Here is a 19350-nt window from a genome sequence, read left to right on the forward strand (position 1 = left end):
ATGTTACGTTTGGTATGGTTACATAAGACAGAAGGTTACTTTTCAAAAACCGAAAGTAGGGTGGTTGGTCGTGGTGGATGGATTGGTGGGCGTATAACGCGAACGTCACGCAACCCGAAGGTTGCGTGCTTGAATCTCATCATGGGTAACTAGCATTTTAGCTATTTAACTTAACTTAACTTTGCAACTACTTACTACTTTTTACCTACTTTGCAACTACTTAGCATGTTAGCTAACCCTTACCCTAACACTAACCCTGTAACCTAACTGCTAACCTAACCTTAACCCCTAACCCCTAGTCTAGCTAACATTAGCCACCGAGCTAGCGTTAGCCATCTAGCTAATATTAGCCACAAGAAATTCATAACAGATTGTAAGAATTGCAATTCGTAATATATCATACAAAATGGATGATGGAAATCCTCAAATGAATACATACCATATGAAGCGTAACATATCATTCTAATTGTGTCCCAGATTTACATTTAATATGTTACGTCTACCCTTAAGTCCAGGTTGAAATATTCCAAACACACTACAACAAAGATACATGTGTTTTTGAGAGTCTCTGCAGCACAAAGGATGTTTCCTCACCAGGCTCCTTGCCAGAGTAATGCGTCTGTTCTTAAAGCCTCACACTTCACGTCTGTTCAGATCAGGAGGCAATAGACCAAAGACACACGCCTGTTGGGTGAGCTGCTGCACACAACAGACACTTATGTTTGTGTGGATAAGTACAACAGCTGCAGGGGAGAGAGAGAGAACAAGGGCCTCCACTGTGTTTTCTGCTCTGAGACTAGACTTTACTTGAGTTTACTGCTGCTGGGCCGTGTGCGTTTGTGTGCTCCCAGGTTGATCAATGTAGTCTGCATGAAGGAAGAGTACTGCAGGAGGGGACATGAATCAGTTCTCTGAGAGCTCAAATAAGGCTTTGCAGCTGAACTTAAACTTAAAGCACTGCACCTGAGGTCATCAGCTCCTGCCCTCTACTTTGTCTTTATCTCTCTCTCTCCTCCATATGCACACACACTCCCAAAGACTATTGTTATGTAAATCAAAAACCTTTCTTAAAAACTTTATGTGCAAGACGTCTAAGTGGACAGTGCAATAGAGAGAGCCCACTTTGGGATTTGTAATACGTTTCCAATGTGAGCCTGGTTGAAGTAGCTGACACCGCAATCCAGAGAAGGTTTAGGGGTTGGGAAGTGAGTGACTGCAGATGAATCCACTCTGTCACTGACTGTGCAGTACTCTGCTCTTCACTATAATCTACTGCATCCTATTGATTAGCATTGGGACAAGTGGGGAGGGAGAATTAGGTCATCCATAACCTTGGAGGTACTATGGAGATGAAATAGTGTGAGGTGCTGAGTGAATGCTGATGGACATAGGTTAGTACCCCTTATTCCTTTGAAGTTCTAAATCATATACTTGTTTAAAGACCATTTGATTTGATTATGAAATACACCACATTAAAGTTCTACATCTCTCTCATATGCACCAGAACACAAAGCATTGGCTTGGTTCTTTAGTGTGGTTCTTATTTTATTAGAGTGAAATGTAGGGCTACTTTCCATCCAATGTTGTAGTTAAATACACCTTTGCATTTAGTGAGGAAAAACACCCTGTACAAAACAAAAGACTTGAAACTCTCTTGCCTTCAGAATAGTTTGGCAGTGATATATTTATTTTACACAATAGTTAATAATCCACAGTGATTTCACAACCTCTCATTCATAGGCAAGCGTCAGTTTCTCTTAATTGAAAATAACGAAGCATAAATTAAATAATTCAGATCTTTTGTTGAGGACGGTAACCAATAAAGTAGTAAAGCTTAGAAATAAAGGTAGTAAAGTTCTACTCTCCACAAATCAGCATTTTCACATTACAATGTTTGTATACACTTCAGAGAGAGAATCCACAGCATTTAAAAAACCTAATTCACTACTGCTTCATTTGTGAGATAACTGAATTCATTCATCGAACAACAAAACATAGTTCCGTTTGTTTATTTATTTTCTCAAACCAAGTGACCTCAATCTGTCAGGTCACAGATGTGCTTTGAACACCACAATGTTTTCACTCTTGTTATATTTACAAAAGTCACAAAGCATGAATAGGTTGTGTAAATATTGCATATGGGATTTGGAAACATTTGCCCACCTACACACACAAATACATTCAACAAGGAATACTAATTTGCAACTTGTTTGCAACATTGCATAGCAAGGATGTGAGCCAGTATCGAGATGCTGTCATCACTACTTGAAAGAAGTGGGTGGAGTAACAAATATTCTGAAGTTAAACTAAAGCTTGGGTTTTCAACACATGTTCTTTAGACTAAACCAACAAACACACATACACCTGCATGCGAGATAGGCTATACGGTTTGTAGCTGAAGTGTTCAAACATGTATTACAATGATTTCTATCCAACATTGACTGAATGCATTGAGACTGCACATTAAAGAGGGTGTGCAAAGGAACGCGTTCCCATTAATCAGAGGCCAGGGATGTTGATAGGGGACCTATGACAACACAGGGACTGTGGCGTGTGTGTTTGTTTTCTGTGTAGAGTTCATCCTTCCTTGGGTTTCCCCTCTAGGAACTCCTGGATCTTCTGCAGGCTCTCTTCCTGCTGGCCCAGCGCCTCCAGTAGAATACCCATTGGTGACTTCTTCAGCCCCGCCCCCTCTATCTTATTCTCCAGTTTATTTTTCATGTTGCGAAGGCGAAGTGAGGCGTGTGCAAAGATCACTGAAGTCAAAATATATAGAAGCAGATTAATACCCTTACTTTGCACTAATGTAAAAACACCAATGTAAGTAATACCTCCAGGATATTTTCAAATTGGAATAACTTAAATTCAAGTTTGCCTATTTATTTACCAATGGCATAATTGTGGTGTAGCTTGAAGAAACATTTAATACCAAACCGTTCAACTTACAGAGAATAGGAAATGTGATCCCAAACATGAAGACCATAACGCCATCGAAGAGAGACATAAGAAAGTAGCTGGCTACCATCACTGCCATGACAAATAATGTGGGGTTCTGCCTCTTAAAGTCTTTGATCATGGCCTTATTCTCTCCAGCCCAAACTGAGCCCAGGAAGACCAGCGACACCACTGCCATGCCCATGAACATCCCCATAGGGTTGAGGAACCTGCAGGGAAACACACACACCACAACATAATGAGACGGCTGGGTGGGTGGAACAGTTGATATTTCATGTAGTCATGGATACCATCTAGTGGTGATAGGTTGTCAACACATCAACATGACTTTTTAGCCCAAATGCAAATATTTATACAAAAGATGTTTCATTAACAACCACAATGAGAGCAATTTCAAAGATTATGATGACATGTTACAAAAGTGAATCTACAAAATAATAACCCACTGAAGGATGAGTGGGACATTTACACAGCAAGTAGTTTTGACATAGCCCTATGGTGCATTGTTAGGAATGTTATCATTTCCAATGGTTTGTCTCAAACTTCATTCAAGAGAGTTGTTTTAGATAATATGACTCCTGGACGTTATGTCTTCAGACTCCAATAGTGAACTTTGCCCAACCTCCAGTGAATAACAACAGATGTTTCTCATATCCCTGTTATCTAGAACAGCAGCTGATAAGTGAGCAGGAATTAGGGGCCTAGTAGTTGACCACCATAGCAGCGGTGTGTCATCATAACCAAGTAGGCCTAGCCAAAAGATGACAATTTTTAAAGTAAAAACCCTTCCGCCATAGTGATTTTGGTGATCAATTGTTAGTTATGCAGTCATGACAGGATACCACCATTTGTGAAATTTCACATTGTAAATCTGAGCAATTCTAGAAACAAATTAACGAATTAGACACTAGCAAGGGTTTATATGAATTTTCTAAAAGCATTGTGAAATGAAATAAATTAAATGTTAATGTGATAACATACATAGACAAGCATTGCATTATCTAGCTAAATGGCTGTTTGAATTTAAACAATGCAGCCCCGGCTTTCATCTGTCGGGAATAACTACAACAAGGACTGCATGCTGCATCCAGAGATGAACCACTGACAAGATGTGGTGGCTTTTTGTGTGCTTTTCAGCAGCCATTACATCACCCAGGTGGGTGCTACATGTTTGGCAATAGAGGACCAGCACCTACGGAGGAGCGACGTTTGGAGGAACTGACCGCCAAAGCAGGTGTGGTGCACTGATGAAGAGCTCTGGGCCTGTTTGTCAGACTGTCTTTGTTTCTCTCTGGCTGTACCATCGATGCCCCTTCCGCTGAAGCTACACTGCATTTCCAATCCAAGCTGCCTCAACTCCCAGCCTTTCCAACATCCGAAGCCAATTAGAGACATTCAATCTTCAACTTCATCATCTCAATTTCAAAGTGTTGTTTCTTCACTTTTTGTGCGCTTTTACATTATGTTCTGTAATGAAAAGTGCTCTACAAGTTAAATTACTATTATTATTTTCATGAAGAGCTTCAGCAGGATGCAAGACATGAGTCTCTCAACCTGTGAAGCGTGCCCACATCCTCTACGCTCAAAATTAGTCTGGAGGTTTCGGTTGACCAATCATGCGCTCTGTCTCCCTTGGCATTAGTCATAAATAGGCCTAGCAAGGTGCCAACCTTCAGATATGGCAATGGAAAGAGAAAGCTTATTTAGGTGAACTGTAAGACAGTATAAAGCATCAACATCATGCATAGTAGCCACATAGTGCCATAACAGCTGCTATGGGCAGCTCCTATGTTTAGACTTTAAAGTGAGTCCCTGCATCCATAATTAGCTAATGAGACCCAGCTTTAATTTCAGGCATTAGTTAAAGGTAAAATCTGGGATCTGAGAATCTGTTTAATGGCCATTGATAAAATTATTCTTTAAGAACTTATAAATGGCTCAGCTCAATAGCACAACTGTTTTACCCTATCATAACCCAAACTATACTCCATTGTTCATACACACAAACAAGAAAAACCTAACAATGTATAACAAAACAAGGAGCGGGCTGTCATTTAGCTGAAAAACGAATCCAAGATTGTAGTTTTAATTGATGTTAACTGTTATAACTAGTAATGGTGAACTACAGTAAATCAGATTTCCCAACACTTAAAGCTGCAATATGTAACTTTTTGAGCGACCGACCAGATTCACATAAAAATGTAAGTTATAGAGCAAGTCTAAAAAGCAGTATATCTATTAAATGTTCACTATTTATATGCTTCCCGTTCTTACGTTTAGTTTGTCTTTTTACTTTCGATTTTGTACACTAGTTCCAAACAGCTGAAAATACTATTTCCTGGTATTGAAAATATATTGTACTGCAGTTTTGAAGGTACAATGATTCTCGACACTATACATTGCTTGTTTAATCACATAAACTGAAATTAGGCAAACTATTAGAATTTTAGCAAACAGGAAATGGCTTAGTGATTTCTGCTTATTGCACATTTAATATACCACCCAGCCCATTTTAACCTAAGTGTAGTATGGCACACCAGATATTTTATGTTCTCGATACAAATTGTGGACAGTGTCTCATGCTACTTACCCAACAACAAGGAAAACAATGATAGCCATTGCAAAATAGTTTGTCTGATAGTAAAGCAAGTTGTTGACAACCCTGTTGTTCCATCTAGGTAAATCTCTCGCGTCTGGTTTAGCAAATCGGTCAGAACCTGGGAAGAAATCGTCCCAGGGTTTCAGCGGTGTGAGTTCTACCCTAGCCATGTGGCTACTATGTGAAGAGTGTAAAATATAATGACTCGGCTTGTTGTAGGCTACTGCAAACAGAAGCTCAGATTCAACAGTCACTAAATAAAAAAAAATCAGTTTCTCGCGATAGCTTTCGAAGTACCACCCTGAAGAACTCATAGATCAATGAATGGTCTGATCAAAGATGGAACAGAGGCTACGGAGTCATTTATCCAGCGTGCTGAAAATGCGTTTTATAATCTCTCTGATAACAGTTAATTGATTTTAGAGTAATCTATTGAATCAATTTAAAATAGTTATCAACCATACATATATTTACAGTATTTTCATCTCTCTCTCAAGTGGAATTATGGCATTAGTACTTAGTTTAGGGAAATGTTCTACGCTGCTAGACATTGCGCAACTGTAGTAACAAAGTGACTGAGGCCAACAGTGTCAAATAAATTGCAACAGAGTAACAGTAATTCAAAAAATTATTCGCATGAAATCGCGCGTTGTTTCTTCTGTACCCCGCCCTTTTTATGACGAATCACACTCTAATTGGTCACAGTCAGCGACTTCCTGCGGTGAAAGTAAGTACACTTCCTGCTGTCGCAGAACACGTATGGAACGGGAATAATGTTTCTACCAACATCCCCAAAGAAGGGAAATTATTCATAATTTATTGCAGGTCTGTCCATATGAGATTAATAGCCAGCTGCATGATGATACAATTGTACTTTACCATATGTACTTTTTAAATATATGTCGCTTACAAGAGCCAATATGATTGCTTCAGTTTGCTAAATTAACTAGCAATAGCTAGTGGAACATGGAATCCAATTTCTGTCCTAACTAGCTACTAGCTGTAATGATAATATTACGATAGTTGTTTTGTCTCTAAACTAGCTGAATGTGTGTGGCAACCCCCACAAGTTAAGCAATTGCACATCAATAGTTAACGTTAGCTAGCTAACCACAGCTAGCTATAGCTAACATTGACTTGCTCTGCTCAACGACAGTATCTAGATGTGGGGGAGAATCCTGAATCCTGTGGTGATTAGCGGAGTTCGTCTAACTTGGAGTGCCAGAAGTCTCTTCACCATGCAGCTGAAGACTACAGAGTTCAAGTCCTTATTCAGCGATGGACTGAATGGCATAGCAGGTGAGAGCAGGTACATTTTTGCTACCAACCAATTTGGCTATATCAAAGTCTAGGTCAGTGGCACTTAACCTCACAAGCAGAACGTGGAAGATGACAACAGCCCAGAATAAGTTTATCCTCGGGAGTTTAAAATATCCCAGTTCTCTACTTAGTGATTTGTAATATTATTAACCTTTATTTAAACAGGGACATTGAGAGAACAAGTTCACAAGGGAGCCCTGTATATGTTTACAAAAAACAATTCATCAATAAAACACAACAGCCCTACAAAACACACTATAACAAAACACATAATAAACAACATTAAACATATTTAAGAAAAGCAATCGCATTCTGTAACAGTCTCCAATCAATAATTGAAAATGCCTGAAAGGAATATTGAATAGTAAGGAATTGTTTGTGTATTGTTCCACACACAAGGGGCAACAAAAACTAAAAGCAGATTTTCCCAATTCTGTGAAGACCAAAAAGGATCTTCAGAGTTATCCATCCCTGAGAATGGGTTTGGTAATTTGTACATCTAAAATTAATCAATGAAGTAATGTACTGAGGAAGTTTCTGCAAGACTGCTTTGTATATAAATAAATGCAGTTCTCTTACACGTTTGTAAAGAATACAATGAGTCCTAAAACTGAACCCAGTCCAATGGTTTCAAAACAGAGGCTGCCACGTGCGTATAAATAATGTCACCCTAGTCTATTACAGGGAGAAGCATTGTTTGAACAGTCCTCCTTATAAATCCAGCCTCAGTTCTGAAAATATTTCTAAATAAAAAAAACAATCATAGATCTCAGCTTCTTTCTCAAGTTTTCAATGTGTGTTACAAAAGACAACTTGTCATCAATCCAGATACCATGAGGCTGGGACTTGAGAACCAGGTTTGGATCAGAATTTATTAATCAGTGTGTCTGCTTATATTATGATTAATGAATTAAGTGATGCAGGGGTATTCAATGCATGTCAACACTAGACATCTTATCAATTTATGCATGTACTTCTCCATAGAGATCTTTGAGAAGCACAAGTTTGAGCTGAGGATAGCAGGGGGTGCTGTGAGGGACCTCTTGTCTGGGAAGCGGCCAGAGGATGTGGACTTTGCGACCACAGCAACACCAGAGGAGATGAAGAGCATGTTCCAGAATGCAGGGATCAGGATGATCAACAATAAAGGGGAGAAGCATGGGACCATCACTGCTCGAGTAAGAGTACCCAAGATTGATGTGCAGTTTGACCAGCTATACACAAATATTCCACATCCAGAATGTGAGACTGATGTGATGTTGAAATGTTCTCTTACACCACATTTCTTTCTACAATCTGATTTTGTTACGATGTGGTGAAGTGTTAAAAGTCAATGTAGCGTGAATTCTGCTGTACAGTAGGCCTGTGTGTTTGTTGCTTTAAAACACATGACATTTGTCTTTTCATCTCTAGCTTCACAATGAGAACTTTGAAGTGACCACACTGCGCGTAGATGTTGAGACGGATGGACGTCATGCAGAGGTGGAGTTCACAACAGACTGGCAAAAAGACGCAGAGCGTAGAGACCTCACCATCAACTCAATGTTTTTAGGTGTGTTTATAGTATATTTTCAACCCTTCTGAAATGAATGCCAAACTTGACATTAGAAGGGGGGAAAATACATGTCTTCTTATTTGATTTCTGACCAAACAGGGTTAGATGGGACCCTATATGATTACTTCCAAGGATATGAGGACCTCAAGAACCGAAAGGTTCGGTTTGTTGGCAGAGCTGAGCAAAGGATTCAGGAGGACTACTTGAGAATATTACGATACTTCAGGTAATCTAGACTTGTCTGGGGTGTAAATGGGGCAGGTGTTTGTTGGACTTGGCTATGGCTATTAACAAATTAAACTTTAGTATGTGAGGGTTTCTGCATGTTATTTCTGTCTTTACTTGTGTATATCCCCCGGTCTGCCCCCAGGTTTTATGGCCGGGTGTCAGTAAAGGCAGCGGAACATGACCCTGTCACCTTGGAGGCCATCAGGGAAAACGCCCGTGGCCTGGCAGCCATATCAGGGGAGCGCATCTGGGTTGAGTTGAAGAAGATGGTGGTGGGAAACCATGCTGCCCACCTACTAAAGGTCATGTATGAGCTGGGCCTGGCTCAGTACATAGGTGAGGGAGAAAGCCCTGTTTGCTAGGAATAATGTTATGGGGAGTCATGCAACCATGCAACCAACTACATAAAGCATACCTCAAAGCACTATATTTAGGGCGTCCCGGTGACAGACCACTAGAAATGTTCTCAGCTAGAGCATAGGTATTTTTTAGATGTTATCGTAATTATAGTTGTGTAAGAGTTATACTTTTATTCCAAGGTTTACCTGCAGAGGGCGACGTGGAGGAGATGAAGCGGATCTGGCAGCATGTGAAGGACCATTCTCCCAAGCCCGTGACTGTTCTGTCGGCCCTGTTCCGCTGCTCCCAGGATGTGGAGAAGATGGACCTGAGGCTGAAGGTCTCCAGGGAGGAGAAGAACCTGGGTCTGTTCCTGGTCAAACACAGACGGGACCTCCATAAATCCCAGGATGATCCAGACAGCCTGAAGCCCTACACTGACTTTATCATAGATGTAAGCACAGTCAAAATGAGTTGATGTAACACCACTTACTCTATTTAAATTAAGACTGTCAAGATTGTGTCCTTTTTGGAACGGAGTGTATGAAGCCCAATCTGATAGAACCACATGGTCTGGTAGATAATTTCTATGTATCTTGTTTGCAGAGTCGGGAGGTAGATGCTCAGAGTAAAGTATGTGAACTGCTCAAGTACCAGGGAGAGGACAAGTTACTGGCAGAGATGGGCAGATGGTCCATTCCTCGCTTCCCCGTGAGTGGGCATGACTTGAGGAAGATGGGCATCACCTCAGGCAAGGAGATCGGTACTACCCTACAGAACCTACGAGACGTGTGGAAAAGGAGCCGTTACCAGATGGACAAAGACGAGCTGCTTTGTCATGTTAACAAGACATAATTCCAGTGTGTAGCAGGTGTTACCCCCCTCATACACCTCTGTTGTTTTCCAGACTGAGTGTTGAATATGAGAAAGAAACCCCACAAGGACTGAATCATATTTACTTTGTTTAACTAATTTAGCCCAGTGCAGCACTTAGAGTTTTGGTATTATGCTCTCAACTGCACAGCTGTCCTATGAAGAAAGTTTGTAATCAACCTAAGCCACTGCAGTATCTCAACATCTGTGGCATTATTGATATCAGAACTATTATTTTGTACATTTCCTGCCCCGAAATGCCTTTGAGATTGGCCAATCTGCTGTTGGGATTGTAGTTGGGATTCAGTCAAACTGGATATTTTGCCAATTCTCAATGGTGATTTGAGCAATGAAAGGCTAATGAGCAATGTGGAATTGTTTGGAATGCCCTATAATCATATCTCAGACAGCCGGTCTTTGACCAATATAGTGAACCGAATAAATCTGTATTTCATGGGCTGAGAAAAAACATGACTCCAGGAATTTAGAATTTTGTTTTGACAACTCATCAAATGGCTTGAGGGTGAAATCAGCTTGTGTATAGTGTGGTTTCTTTGTGTGTTTTCTCTTATTAAATATTTAGTCTATTTAATGTTTCATAGATAAAGCAGGTGGTGTGTAAAAAGTTAGACTATAGCCTAACTTTGAAAGGATGATACTTAAGTGACACAAATAATAAAGCACAAGCTTGACTTTAACAAAATACAAATGAACAAAATACAAATGGTATTCTACTTAATTTTGATATTCATATACAGTGGGGAGAACAAGTATTGGATACACTGCCGATTTTGCAGGTTTTCCTACTTACAAAGCATGTAGAGGTCTGTAATATTTATCATAGGTACACTTCAACTGTGAGAGATTGAGTGTGTGGACAATCTGTTTGATTGAGTGTGTGGACAGGTGTCTTTTATACAGGTAACGAGTTCAAACAGGTGCAGTTAATACAGGTAATGAGTGGAGAACAGGAGGGCTTCTTAAAGAAAAACTAACAGGTCTGTGAGAGTCGGAATTCTTACTGGTTGGTAGGTGATCAAATACTTATGTCATGCAATAAAATGGAAATGAATTACTTAAAAATCATACAATGTGATTTTCTGGATTTTTGTTTTAGATTCCGTCTCTCACAGTTGAAGTGTACCTATGATAAGAATTGCAGACCTCTACATGCTTTGTAAGTAGGAAAACCTGCAAAATCGGCAGTGTATCCAATACTTGTTCTCCCCACTGTATATATGCTACTTACTGTGTGATGCCTATGAGTCCTATCATGTTGTACTATTGCATGCCACTTTCTGCCTTTTGCAGTGAATCCTGAGTACCGGTATAACCTTTCCAGATGTATAATTTATTTATAAAATGTATAGAAGGCGTTGTTATTGTAAAGATGCAGAAGCATAGCCCCGCCCTCCTGCTGCGCATCCAATATATAAATAATTTGAGGCTGCCGACGCTCCTCTATTCACATCGTTGCACGCACTTGGTGACATCCATCTCCAAAGTTTTCGCGCGTCAAGGCGCTTTCTATGTCTATCCTTTAAACAATTGCTGTAGAACAGTTAACGTCTTTAGTCTTTAATAATTATGTGTACATTTTCATAAGGACATTTCTTTTTCAGTTGCATACATTTTCCAAGGCAGATTTGGGGGTTTGTGATATGCTGTGCAGTTGATAGGTTATATTTTAACTATTTGTGAACATTAGCTTAAGGACCGAATAATTTGAGTTTTTATCATAAAATTGTGTTATTTTGTAGCGAAATTATGACTTTCTTTACTTCAAATAATAGTAATATAAGTTTGAAAACGGAATTGGCAGAAGATGTGCCACGTGATGAGCGCTTGGCTCGAGTTGAAATAGCCCTTTTGAGCATCATATTTTTCAGTGCCGCAATGTTAAACTTTGTACTGCTATTGGTGTTGTGGAAGCAGAGGACGCAGCTGTCGAGGATGCGCGTCTTTGTTTTTCACCTTTGCCTGGCAGACCTGGTGGTCACCTTTTTCCAAGTTTGTCCGCAGCTGATGTGGGATGTAACGGACAGATTCATTGGTCCTGACATAATGTGCCGCCTGGTGAAATACATGCAGGTCGTTGGCATGTTTGCCTCCACTTACATGATTGTAGTGATGACCATTGATCGCTACCAAGCCATCTGTAACCCCATGGTGACTTTCCAAAGGCGCAGAGCGAGCTGGAACGTGCCTGTGTGCGTTGCATGGTCCGTGTCCCTCTTCGGCAGTCTCCCTCAACTGTTCATCTTCTCCCGAGTTCAAATTGCGCCTGGTGTCTATGACTGCTGGGCTGACTTCATCAAACCTTGGGGACTAAAAGCTTACGTGACCTGGACCACTCTGGTGATATATGTGTTGCCAATCTTAACTGTTATCGTTTGCCAGGTGCGTATTTGCCGAGCTGTTCAAATCAACTTTCACATGAAAACACATCAAGCATCGGAAATTGTCACCAAACCTCTACACTCCAGGACCAGTAGCGTTGCTGGAGTGTCCAAAGCCAGGATCAAGACCGTGAAGATGACCGTGGTCATTGTTCTTGTCTACATTATCTGTTGGACTCCTTTCTTCACTGTCCAGCTGTGGTCCGTCTGGGATGTCCACGCACCCACTGAGAGTAAGTGCTCTTCAATATTCAGAAACACTTAGAATTCAACTAGAATTCAATCATATTGTCAAATGTTTTAATGCCTGAATTAAAATTTTACAATGTAGGTTTAATTTATTTATCTTCTATTAGGGTAGGCCTGTGCTAAAATGTATAGAATTACATGGAATCAGGATGCTGCTACTTGATAATAATATTCTGTGTTTTAATATTGATTTCAGCTGCAACTTTCTCTATCCTGATGCTTCTGGCAAGTCTGAACAGCTGTGCAAACCCCTGCATCTACCTGCTCTTCAGCGGGAAGCTCCCCAAGAGACTCATGGCGGTGTGTGTTAGCCAGTCGGACATTAAGGACTCCATACAAGAAGAAGCCACTGTGGTCAGCTCCTTGTACATCAGTTTTAAGAGCCTTTCTGAATCCAGATGAAACAAGCGGCACAGCGCTCTCTCTGGCTGTTAGAGCTTGATGTATACAGTTGAAGTAGGAAGTTTACATACACTTAGGTTGGAGTCATTAAAACTCATTTTTCAACCACTCCACAAAATTCTTGTTAACAAACTCTAGTTTTGGCAAGCTGGATAGGACATCTACTTTCTGCATGACACAAGTCATTTTTCTCAACAATTGTTTACAGACAGATTATTTCACTTATAATTCACTGTATCACAATTACAGTGGGACAGAAGTTTACATACACTAAGGTGACTGTGCCTTTCAACAGCTTGGAAAATTCCATAAAATTATGTCATGGCTTTAGAAGCTTCTGACAGGCTAATTGACATCATTGAGTCAATTGGAGGTGTACCTGTGGATGTATTTCAAAGCCTACCTTCAAACTCAAAGCCTCTTTTGAGCTTGACATCATGGGAAAATCAAAAGAAATCAGACAGACCTCAGAAAAGGAATTGTAGACCTCCACAAGTCTGGTTCATCATTGGGAGCAATTTCCAAATGCCTGAAGGTACCACGTAAATCTGTACAAACAATAGTACGCAAGTATAAACACCATTGAACCACGCAGCCGTCATACCGATCAGGAAGGAGACACATTCTGTCTCCAAGAGATGAATGTACTTTGGTGCGAAAAGTGTGAATCAATCCCAGAACAACAGCAAAGGACCTTGTGAAGATGCTGGAGGAAATAGGTACAAAAGTATCTATATCCACAGTAAAACGAGTCCTATATCGACATAACCTGAAAGGCCGCTCAGCAAGGAAGAAGCCACTGCTCCAAAACCGCCATGAAAAAGCCAGACTATGGTTTGCAACTGCACATGGGGACAAAGATCGTACTTTTTGAAGAAATGTCCTCTGGTCTGATGAAACAAAAATAGAACTGTTTGGCAATAATGACCATCATTATGTTTGGAGGAAAAGGGGAGGCTTGCAAGCCGAAGAACACCATCCCAACCGTGAACCCCCGGGGTGGCAGCATCATGTTGTGGGAGTGCTTTGCTGCAGGAGGGACTGGTCTACTTCACAAAATAGATGGCGGATAGATGAGGGAGGAAAATTGTGTGGATACATTGAAGCATCATCTCAAGACATCAGTCAGGAAGTTAAAGCTTGGTCACAAATGGGTCTTCCAAATGGACAATGACCCCAAGCATACTTCCAAAGTTGTGGCAAAATGGCTTAAGGACAACAAAGTCAAGGTATTGGAGTGGCCATCACAAAGCCCTGACCTCAAGCCTATAGAACATTTGTGGGCAGAACTGAAAAAGCGTGTGTGAGCAAGGAGGCCTACAAACCTGACTCAGTTTCACCAGCTCTGTCAGTAGGAATGGGCCAAAATTCACCCAACTTATTGTCCCGGTCCCGTGTGGCTCAGTTGGTAGAGCATGGCGCTTGCAACGCCAGGGTTGTGGGTTCATTCCCCACGGGGGGACCAGGATGAATATGTATGAACTTTCCAATTTGTAAGTCGCTCTGGATAAGAGCGTCAGCTAAATGACTTAAATGTAAATGTAAATGTTATTGTGGGAAGCTTGTGGAAGGCTACCTGAAACATTTGACCCAAGTTAAACAATTTAAAGGCAATGCTATATAATACTAATTGAGTGTATGTACACTTCTGACCCACTGGGAATGTGATGAAAGAAATAAAAGCTGAAATAAATCATTCTCTCTGCTATTATTCTGACATTTCACATTCTTAAAATAAAGTGGTGATCCTAACTGACTTAAGACAGGGAATTTTTACTAGGATTAAATGTCAGGAATTGTGATAAACTGAGTTTAAATGTATTTGGCTAAGGCGTATGTAAACTTCCGACTTCGACTGTAGATATAAAGAACATATTCTGTATACAGGTCATTCTAAGATCATCTATATCATAGGGGAAAAAATGATAATTATTTTTGTACATGTCATACACATCACAATGTTATAGCACATTTGTTTGTTTGTTTTTACTCTGAAAATGAATATAGACTGGGAGCTGTGTACAAATATGTAAATATAAATGCACGTGTACATTTGAACATAGAGATAAGGCTAATGATGATTCAGAGATGTTCTACATCTCATGGCATGAATTTTAACATCCAAGCATTGAGCTGGTTACATGATATTTATACACAGTAAAATCAACATACACTACTGTTCAAAAGTTTGGGGTCACTTAGAAATGTCCTTGTTTTTGAAAGAAAAGCACTGTTTTTGTCCATTAAAATAACATCAAATTGATCAGAAATACAGTGTAGACATTGTTTATGTTGTACATGTCTATTTGGAGCTGGAAACGGCTGATTGTTAATGGAATATCTTCATAGGCGCAGATGCACATTATCAGCAACCATCACTCCTGTGTTCCAATGGCACGTTGTGTTAGCTAATCCAAGTTAATACTTTTAAAAGGCTAATTGATCATTAGAAAACCAATTTTGCAATTATGTTAGCACAGCTGAAAACTGTTGTTCTGATTAAAGAAGCAATCAAACTGGCCTTCTTTCGACTAGTTGAGTATCTGGAGCATCAGCATTTGTGGGTTCGATTACAGGCTCAAAATGGCCAGAAACAAATAACTTTCTTCTGAAACTCGTCAGTCTATTCTTGTTCTGAGAAATAGAAGGCTATTCCATGCGAGACATTGCCAAGAAACTGAAGATCTCGTACAACGCTGTGTACTACTCCCTTCAAAGAACAGCGCAAACTGTCTCTAACCAGAATAGAAAGGGGAGTGGGAGGCCCCAGTGCACAACTGAGCAAGTGGACAAGTACATTAGAGTGTCTAGTTTGAGAAACAGACACCTCACAACTTCTCAAATGGCAGCTTCATTAAATTGTACCCGCAAAACACCAGTTTCAATGTCAACAGTGAAGAGAGGCGACTCCGGGATGCTGGCCTTCTAGGCAGAGTTGCAAAGAAAAAGCCATATCTCAGACTGGCCAATAAAAATAAAAGATTACGATGGGCAAAAGAACACAGACACTGGACAGAGGAACTCTGCCTAGAAGGCCAGTTTGCGCTAACCCTAACACTTAGATGCAGTGCCTTAGACCGCTGCGCCACTCGGGATCCCCTTTGATGACGCTAAAACATTTAGAGTGGAAGCCATTGTGAAGTGGATTTACAAAAGATTTAAATGGACACATAATATCAGATTTACTGATGTATGAATAACTCAGCCATCTCTTAACCAATGCCTTAGCTCTTCTCAAACTAAGTTAAGCGATGTACCATGGGCTTAAGTACTGAATTCGGACTTAAGTTTGAATGAAATACGTTTATCCAAAATTACCAAGATTGAGGAAAATCTATACTGATGGAACTTTTGGGTCCTTGAGGCAAATTGGTTCAGCATGAAGAAAGACACATACAGTTGAAGTCGGCCGTTTACATACGCCTTAGCCAAATACACTCAAACTCAGTTTATCACAATTCCTGACATTTAATCCTAGTAAAAATTCCCTGTCTTAAGTCAGTTAGGATCACCACTTTATTTTAAGAATGTGAAATGTCAGAATAATAGTAGAGAGAATGATTTATGTCAGCTTTTATTTCTTTCATCAAACATTCCCAGTGGGTCAGAAGTGTACATACACTCAATTAGTATTATATAGCATTGCCTTTAAATTGTTTAACTTGGATCAAACGTTTCGGGTAGCCTTCCACAAGCTTCCCACAATAAGTTGGGTGAATTTTGGCCCATTCCTACTGACAGAGCTGGTGTAACAGAGTCAGGTTTGTAGGCCTCCTTGCTCACACACGCTTTTTCAGTTCTGCCCACAAATTTTCTATAGGATTGAGGTCAGGGCTTTGTGATGGCCACTCCAATACCTTGACTTTGTTGTCCTTAAGCCATTTTGCCACAATTTTGAAAGTATGCTTGGGGTCATTGTCCATTTGGAAGACCCATTTGCAACCAAGCTTTAACTTCCTGACTGATGTTTTGAATTGTTGCTTCAATATATCCACATAATTTTCCATCCTCATGATGCCATCTATTTTGTGAAGTGCACCAGTTCCTCCTGCAGCAAAGAAACCCTAAAACATGATGCTGCAACCCCCGTACTTCACAGTTGGGATGGTGTTCTTCGGCTTGCAAGCTTCCCCATTTTTACTCCAAACATAACGATGGTCATTATGGTCAAACAGTTCTATTTTTGTTTCATCAGACCAGAGGACATTTCTCCAAAAAAGTACAATATTTGTCCCCATGTGCAGTTGCAAACCGTAGTCTGGCTTTTTCATGGCGGTTTTGGAGCAGTGGCTTCTTCCTTGCTGAGCGGCCTTTCAGGTTATGTCGATATAGGATTAGTTTTACTGTGGATATTGTCAGGTTTTGGCCAAGACTGTTCGGGTTTTGGTCACTAGATGTCCCCATTGCACCTTTTTTGTACCTTTTGTTTTTCTTGCTCTAATTATTGTTTGCACCTGTAGGTCATTCCCTTGTTAGTATTTAAACCCTGTGTGTTCCTCAGTTCCTTGCTCAGTGTTTGTAAGTTAGCACCCAGCCCCAGCCCAAGCCTTGTTTTATACAGATATTTCTCTTGTTGGATTTTCCAGAGGTTCTCTGGTTTAGTTCTTGTGTATTATTTGAGTAGTCTTTTGAGGTTTGTTTTTCCCTGCTGTTTTTTACCACTTTGTGGAGTTTCTTTTGTATTTTGGAGGATTTCCATTTTGTGCCTCTTGGCTTTATTTTTGGACATTGTGGATTTAGTTTCTTTGCCTGAAGATTTTGTTCTTTAATTAAACCACCATCTCTAGTACTGCTGTGTCTGCCTCATCTTCTGGGTTCTGACGATTATTAGTGACTGTTTCTCGCACCGGGTCCTGACAGATATAGATACCTTTGTACCTATTTCCTCCAGTATCTTCACAAGGTCCTTTACTGTTGTTCTGGGATTGATTTGCACTTTTCTCACCAAAGTACGTTCATCTCTAGGAGACAGAACACGTCTCCTTCCTGAGCGGTATGACGGCTGCGTGGTCCCATGGTGTTTATACTTGCGTACTATTGCTTGTACAGATGAACGTGATACCTTCAGGTGTTTGGAAATTGCTCCCAAGGATGAACCAGACTTGTGGAGGTCTACAAATCTTTTCTGAGGTCTTGGCTGATTTCTTTAGATTTTCCCATGATGTCAAGCAAAGAGGCTTTGAGTTTGAAGGTAGGCCTTGAACTACATCCACAGATACACCTCCAATTGACTCAAATGATGTCAATTAGCCTGTTAGAAGCTTCTAAAGCCATGACATCATAACTGACTTGCCAAAACTATAGTTTGCTAACAAGAAATTTGTGGAGTGGTTGAAAAACCAGTTTTAATGACTCCAACCTAAGTGTATGTAAACCTCCGACTTCAACTGTACATACAAAGTTTCAAGTCTCTAGGTAAAATGGGATGGCGGATACAAGGGTCTAACTGAGAATGCTTATAACAGCGTCACCTATAGGCCATTACTTTTTACCAAGTTACTCATGGCCTCTTGTTTTTGTGTGCCTCCCATTACCATTATTACCAATCTACAGTTGAGTTATTTGACCATGTCAAGGGAAAAAAATCTAACAATAACAATAGGTTTCACAGCTTTACTGTGAACCATTAATAATTACTCAAAGGCATAGAAAATATAGTAAACGTTTCTGTAATGAGCTACAGAGGACATGGTTGAGACATGAATTGCCTATTCTGCCAAATCACGGTCTAATTGGAGTCCCTGCTGAGCATTCACATGGCATTTGAAAACCTAATATGGATTCAAACTAATCCTCAATTTAATGTCTGATCAGCTCTTTGGTTCCCATATTATTAAAATTGTGATGGACTTTGGCACTTAAACTTTCTTTCTCACTACGGCCCATCCACAATTCTATCTAGTTGATGGCTCTCTAATGAAACGGCTCTCATCATCAGCTGTTCAAAACGCTGCTATTTAGCAGTAAGCAGCAGATTTACCAACCTTTACTTCTGCACATCATGAGCGAAACTAAGAAATCGCGTTGCTTTGCTTTGCTTTGAATGTCACTCACCTGGCTTTATTAAAAAAAATAAAAAATAAAGATGTTGATGTATACATTGTTGGATTACTTCATGGAGCAAAATTTTATTTAATTTAATAACGAATCGGAGCATTTTCTAATTTTAAATGTTCCCCCTGCAACTAGCCACGAGAGTTTAGAAGACAACATTGACTTCTCAATTGAGAACGGATTGAGTATTGCCGAGCAAAGGTTTGGTCACATCTAATGATGAGAGCTGTTTGATTCCATCAGCTAAATCTGACCCTGACTCAGTAGGCCTAGTTTAATAAAAAAAAAAGGTTGTTGTTGTAGTCGTGCATTGAAGTTGTGTTGAAAATATAGTATGGTCCCTGGTCATGATTATAATATTCTGGAACTGTTATTTT

The 19350-nt window shown here is 40.1% G+C and overlaps 3 protein-coding genes across 4 annotated transcripts; 2 read left to right on the forward strand and 1 right to left on the reverse strand.

The window, feature by feature from the left end:
- Positions 1-1666: 1666 nt before the first annotated feature.
- LOC139556193 (PRA1 family protein 3-like) lies at positions 1667-6140 on the reverse strand. The gene is made up of 3 exons (XM_071369824.1): positions 5546-6140; positions 2947-3164; positions 1667-2756 (listed from the first exon to the last, which is right to left on the reverse strand). Exons 1-3 carry the CDS (start codon positions 5866-5868, stop codon positions 2578-2580), a joined length of 720 nt encoding a protein of 239 aa, XP_071225925.1. The 5' UTR covers positions 5869-6140; the 3' UTR covers positions 1667-2577.
- A 134-nt stretch (positions 6141-6274) lies between these two features.
- trnt1 (tRNA nucleotidyl transferase, CCA-adding, 1) lies at positions 6275-10587 on the forward strand. 2 transcript variants are annotated; one of them, XM_071369835.1, is made up of 8 exons: positions 6275-6379; positions 6711-6853; positions 7859-8052; positions 8288-8426; positions 8529-8655; positions 8800-8993; positions 9197-9450; positions 9603-10587. In XM_071369835.1, exons 2-8 carry the CDS (start codon positions 6718-6720, stop codon positions 9849-9851), a joined length of 1293 nt encoding a protein of 430 aa, XP_071225936.1. In that variant the 5' UTR covers positions 6275-6379; positions 6711-6717; the 3' UTR covers positions 9852-10587. The 2 variants fall into 2 exon arrangements, with proteins under 2 accessions (XP_071225936.1, XP_071225943.1); XM_071369842.1 differs by having other exon boundaries at positions 6278-6379; positions 6711-6863.
- Positions 10588-11513: 926 nt separating this feature from the next.
- On the forward strand, positions 11514-13017 carry LOC139556212 (oxytocin receptor-like). The gene is made up of 2 exons (XM_071369854.1): positions 11514-12501; positions 12714-13017. Exons 1-2 carry the CDS (start codon positions 11637-11639, stop codon positions 12917-12919), a joined length of 1071 nt encoding a protein of 356 aa, XP_071225955.1. The 5' UTR covers positions 11514-11636; the 3' UTR covers positions 12920-13017.
- Positions 13018-19350: the final 6333 nt, after the last annotated feature.

Source organism: Salvelinus alpinus, chromosome 2 (genome assembly GCF_045679555.1).
Source record: "Salvelinus alpinus chromosome 2, SLU_Salpinus.1, whole genome shotgun sequence".
NCBI classification, from domain to species: Eukaryota; Metazoa; Chordata; class Actinopteri; order Salmoniformes; family Salmonidae; genus Salvelinus; species Salvelinus alpinus.